General features: G+C 52.6%; 1 protein-coding gene across 1 annotated transcript; it reads right to left on the reverse strand.

Annotated features, from left to right (window-relative positions):
• Positions 1–2,435: 2,435 nt before the first annotated feature.
• LOC130957866 (uncharacterized) lies at positions 2,436–5,022 on the reverse strand. Its single transcript, XM_057884707.1, has 3 exons — positions 4,276–5,022; positions 2,569–4,122; positions 2,436–2,474 (listed from the first exon to the last, which is right to left on the reverse strand). Exons 1-3 carry the CDS (start codon positions 5,020–5,022, stop codon positions 2,436–2,438), a joined length of 2,340 nt encoding a protein of 779 aa, XP_057740690.1.
• Between the last annotated feature and the right edge of the window lie 895 nt (positions 5,023–5,917).

Consider the following 5,917-nt stretch of genomic DNA (forward strand, 5'->3'; position numbering starts at 1 on the left):
GGCCATTTCCCGGGCTTCATCTATCAGGTCCTTTTCTACAGTTTCCTCCACTCCTTTCAAAAGCAATCGCGGACTCGGTTCACCGATCTCTACGGGTATTACTGCATCCACCCCGTACGTTAATCGGAAAGGAGTTTCCTTGGTGGAGGACTGCTCGGTTGTTCGGTAAGACCAGAGGACCGACGCTAGCTCGTCGGCCCAAGCACCCTTCTTATTGTCCAACCTCTTTTTCAACCCTGAAAGGATAACCTTGTTGGCGGACTCCACTTGTCCGTTCGTCTGGGGGTGTTCTACCGAAGAGAACCTTTGCTTTATACCCAGGCCGCTGAGAAATTCTGTGAACTTCTTGTCAGTAAACTGCGTGCCATTGTCCGAGATGACGACTTCTGGTATCCCGAATCGTGTTATCACCTGCCTCCACATGAATTTTCTGCAATTGGCCGAGGATATGCTAGCCAGTGGTTCGGCTTCTATCCATTTGGTATAGTAATCAATCGCTACTATGAGATATTTGACCTGCCCAGGGCCGACTGGGAAGGGCCCTAAGAGGTCGACTCCCCACTGAGCGAACGGCCGTGAGGTCGTTAGCAAGCTTAGCTCGGAGGCCGGTGCCTTGGCAAAGTTGGCGTTCTGTTGGCACTTTATGCATTTTTTGACAAACTCTTTGGAATCTACCACCATCGACGGCCAGTAGTACCCAGCTCGGATTAACTTCCTTGCTAGGGCTTTGCCTCCGATGTGGTGCCCACAGCAGCCCTCATGGACTTCCTTGAGGACATAGTCCGTCTGGTCGGGGTGTAGGCACTTCAGTAGGGGTTGGCTAAGCCCTTTTCTGAACAGCTGTCCTTGGATGACGGCGTATTTTGCCGCTTCTCTTCTTAATTTTGCCGCATCCTTTTCATCACTAGGGACTTGGTCGTGCTCTAGGAAGTTGGTGATGGGGTCTAGCCATGAAGAACTTAGGGTTGTTATGTGCAGTGCAATTGCTGGTTCCCTTGTCATGCCTTGGATGAGAGACCGATTTCCCTCCCCTGGCTTCGTGCTGGCCAATTTTGATAGGAGGTCTGCCCGTGTGTTCCTTTCTCTGGGTACATGCTGGACCGTGACCTCTTCGAACTTTTGGCTCAAGCTTTTAACCTTTTCCAAGTACTTCTGCAACAAGGGGTCCTTGGCTTGGTAGCTGCCGTTTACTTGGGAAGTGACGACTTGGGAATCGCTGCACACTTCCAGTCTTCTTGCGCCGACTTCCGCTGCTAGGGCCAAGCCTCCTATGAGGGCTTCGTATTCTGCTTGGTTGTTTGAGATGGGGAATTCGAATCTAACCGACTGTTCGTATACAACCCCAATCGGGCTTTCCAGGATGATCCCGGCACCTCCGAAGGTCTGGTTGGAGGCTCCGTCCACATGGAGCTTCCACCGTGTACCCATGTCTTCGCCTGGATCTCCCGTTACTTCAACCAAGAAATCTGCCATGGCCTGCGCCTTGATGGCTTGCCGGGGCTCGTACCGTATGTCATACTGAGAGAGTTCGATGGACCAAGTCATCATTCTTCCCGCCAAGTCGGGTTTCTGGAGAACTTGCCGGATCCCTTGGTCCGTTCTAACGACAACTTGGTGACTTTGGAAGTACTGTTTTAACCTTCTCGAGGAAGTTAGGAGTGCTAAGGCTAGTTTTTCCAACTTGCTATACCTTAATTCTGCCCCTTGCAGGGCCCTGCTTATGAAGTAGACTGGCTGTTGGGCTTTTCCGTCCTCCCGTACCAGTACTGCGGCCAGGGCTTCGCTTGTTATGGCAAGGTATAGGTACAGTGGTTCCCCGTCCCTTGGCTTCCCGAGAACGGGAGGTGCCGCCAGGATTTCCTTGAAGTGTTGAAAGGCTTCTTCGCACGCGGGTGTCCACTCAAACGCCATCCCTTTCTTCATGAGGTTAAAAAACGGCAGGGCCTTTGTCGCCGAGGCTCTAAGAAACTGGGAAAGTGAGGTCAACCGTCCTGCCAACCTCTGGACGTCCTTGATACAGCCCGGACTCTTCATCTGGAGTATTGCCTGGCATTTCTCCGGGTTAGCTTCTACCCCTCTCTGAGTTATCATAAATCCTAGGAACTTGCCGGCTTCCATGGCGAAGGCGCACTTGAGGGGGTTCAGCCTCATACCGTGTTGACGGAGGGACGCAAATACCCTTGCCAGGTCATTTAGGAGGTCGTCAGGTCGTGTTGATTTTGCCAGGATGTCGTCCACGTAAACTTCAACCGTTTTCCCAATGAGGTCGTGGAATATCCTGTTCATCAGCCTTTGATATGTCGCCCCCGCATTCTTCAAGCCGAATGGCATTATCTTATAGCAGAAAGTTCCTCCTGGCGTTATGAACGCCGTTTTGTCTTCGTCTGGTCGGTGCATCGGTATCTGATTGTAACCAGAGTAGGCGTCCATGAAACTTAGATACCGGTATCCCGCCGCGGCGTCGACGAGTGCATCTATGTTGGGGAGGGGAAAGCAATCTTTGGGGCATGCTTTGTTAAGGTCAGAGTAGTCCACGCACATTCTCCACCTGCCGTTGTGTTTTTTTACCAATACTACATTTGAGAGCCACGTCGTGTAGTCCACTTCCCGTATGAAGCCTGCTTCTAGGAGGCCGGCCGTTTGCTTGGCTACCTCCTCTGCTCTTTCCGCTGACATCTTTCTCCTCCGTTGAGCCACTGGGCGTGCTTCTGGCTTGACGGCTAGGTGATGTGAAATGATTTTTGGATCTATGCCCGGCATGTCGGCTGGTGTCCATGCAAACAAGTCCCTGTTGGCCCTTATCATTTCAATCAAAGGCTCTTTCAGCTCCTGTGGGAGGTTCTTGTTAACGAATGTAAACTTTTCCTCCTCGTCACCGATTCTAAACTTCTCGAGGTCCCCTTCTGGTTCTGGCCTCGGCTTGTCCTCTACTCTAGCATCAAGGTCGGCTAGGAACACGCCGGATGCTTCCTTGGACTTCTTCCTGAGGGAAAGACTGGCGTTGTCACAAGCGACCGCCGTCTCGAGGTCTCCTCTTAAGGTTCCTATGGATCCATCGTCGGTGACGAACTTCATAACTAGCAGCTTGGTGTTGATTATGGCTTCAAAATCATTGATTGTTTTTCTTCCCAAGATGATGTTGTAGGCTGTGGAATCTCGGAGGATTACGAACTCGGCCATCGCCGATCTTCGGCCTTGCATCTGTCCCACCGAGATTGGTAGGGAAATGACTCCGTCCGGTTTTATGAAGTGGTCGCCTAACCCAATAACCCCGTGCTGGTGAGTCATCAGGTCGGCATCCTTTAGCCCTAGTGCGTCGAATACGTTGCGGAACATGATGTTCGAATCGGCTCCCGTGTCGACAAGGATCCGTTTGACGAGGCCGGTTCCCACTCTGGCCGTTATGACCATGGGGGGGTTTTCCGGGGCGTCGTTGAACCATTGGTCTTCTGGGCCGAAAGAAATGGATGGAGGTTTTTTGGTACTTCGCACCGGTGAGGACGAGATCGCCAGAACCTTGGCGTCTTTCTTGTGTGCCGACCGGGATTTTGGCGCGGCGTTTTTTGCCGTTACCACGTTTATCACAGTGAGGCCGTGGTCTCTGTCTTCGGGCTCCTGTCGCCGCTTGGCCGAGCGCGTCTTTCCTTCCTCGTCTTGATCACGATAACGCCTTCTCGGCTCCCTGATGAGATGGGAGAACGATGCTAGCTTTCCTTCCCTTATCGCCTGTTCTAATGCATCCTTCAGGTCGAAACAGTCCTGTGTTTGATGGCCATACCCCTTATGGTAATCACAATAAAGGTTCTTGTTTCCACCCGTACGGTCCTTAAGTGGTCGAGGCTTCGGAAGAATTCCCTTCTCAGCTATTTGTTGATACACTTCCACGATGGGGAGGGTGAGTGGAGTGTAGTTAGTAAATTTTCCGACTCGAGGGAATGGCCTAGGTGCTTTGTTTGATGCCTCCTCCCTGGCCTTTTCTTTTGCTCTCTCACCGTCTCCACCGGGCTGCCGAGCCTGGCCATAACCGGACTGCCGCTTATTGGCAGCCACGACTCGGCTCACTTCCTCGTCGTTTATGTACTCCTTGGCCACCGTTTGGATTTCATGCATTGTCCAAACCGGCTTCGTGGTAAGGTGTTTCCGGAAGTTCTCGTTGAGGAGGCCGTTCGTCAGGCAGAGACTGGCCACCGAGTCGGTTAAGCCGTCGATCTCCAAGCATTCGTCGTTGAACCGATCTAGGTACCTCCTGGTCGGCTCTCCCTGTCTCTGGGTTACCCCGAGAAGGTTGATAGGATGCTTGGCTTTTGCTATTCGCGTTGTAAATTGAGCCAGGAACGCGCGACTGATGTCTGAGAAATTGTAGATGGAACCTTGAGGGAGGCCGTTAAACCATCTGATCGCTGGTCCTGCTAGGGTTACCGGGAAGGCGCGGCATCTTACTTCGTCGCCCACTCCCTCTAGATTCATCCTGGCCTCGAAGGCCGTGAGGTGTTCTAGAGGGTCTTGAGTTCCGTCGTACCTCATGTCCGTTGGCTTGTCGAAGTGTTTCGGCAGCCGGACCTCGAGGATAGATCGGTGGAACGGGGTGGCGCCCATTATCACAGGTTGTCGAGTTCTTTTGTCTTCGCGATCTCTTGTCGCTCGGTGGGTCGGTCTGCCGCGGGAGTAGATGATCGTGTCATTTCGTCTCCTCATTATGGGTGACTCCTCCCGCGAGCTCTCCGCTTTCGTCCGCGGGCGGCTTCGGTGAGAGTCTTCCTCCTCGCTCCCGGGAGACGGGGTATAGCTCGGATCGGTCGACCGTCCGTCCCGCTCCTGGTCGGCAAGCTGCCGTTCCAGATTCTGGACTCTGTGGCGTAGCTCTTGCATTATTATGGCGCTATCGCCGCCCGTTCCTCCGAATGGTCGTGTCCTCGTGTGTCGATGGGGGGACCTCCGCCGCCCCCCTTGCGAGGCGACGGAGGCTGCCCCCTCCGCTCCGGCAGCCCGGCCTTGGTCGCCGGGACCCAGTACAACTTCCATTTAGACGATCCCCACAGACGGCGCCAATGTTCAGTAGTCGGGTTCCGAACAGGTCGGGTGGTTAGATGTAGGGGGAAGGACGCCTTCACTTGGGTCGCACTGCTCGCGAGTTGTCGAGTAGCCGAGCACTGGAGCACTTGGTCGTGAGGAGATGTTGGGGGGGGTGCCACCTGCAAAGACACTCCGACGCTCAAGTCAGCAATGTGCAGGCGAGCAGAATGATAAGGGAGAGAATGTGACGTACCTCGGGGGAAGAGCCAATCTTCCCCTTATATACATGTCAGTGGTGGGCCCCACGGGAGGACAGGCCCATATTCCCAAGGACGCTGCTCTGCAGCCGTGTGTGGGTCGTACAGGACGCGTGTCCGGGTCGGGTGGAGGGCACGTGTCCGGGTCGGGTATTGCACGGGTCGGATCAACCCATGCGGGTTTTGGGCCAGGCCGTAACAGCTTTCTACATCTTTTTTTTTTTCTTTTTTGACAACGATGGAAGATACTTATTATTCACTAATTTTCTGTATAGATGGCTATATCCAAGATTATGGTTTTCCTCCTTATAGGACCACCGTTGATGTCCAATTCTAATGTACTCGAAATTTTTACTTAATTATCCGCCCTATTTTATAATTGTGACCAATGTATTTTTGTCCTTAAACAATAAAATATATGAATTAATGTTCGGTTGCCCGCTAGAAAAACAGATCAGATAGTTCGCGAGTCGATAGCAACGAATTGATCAAAGGTGTTTTTAGATTTGGGCGCAAGTTTTATGGAGAGGTGTTGTTTCGAGTGTTAGTGGGTCGGCGAGTGGAGCCACCTACAAAGATATTCCGATGCTAAAGTGAGCGTCAGTACAATGAAGCTGTTAATTAGAGTAAGCGTGATGTATTTTGAG

Source organism: Arachis stenosperma, chromosome 10, assembly GCF_014773155.1.
Source record: "Arachis stenosperma cultivar V10309 chromosome 10, arast.V10309.gnm1.PFL2, whole genome shotgun sequence".
NCBI lineage: Eukaryota > Viridiplantae > Streptophyta > Magnoliopsida > Fabales > Fabaceae > Arachis > Arachis stenosperma.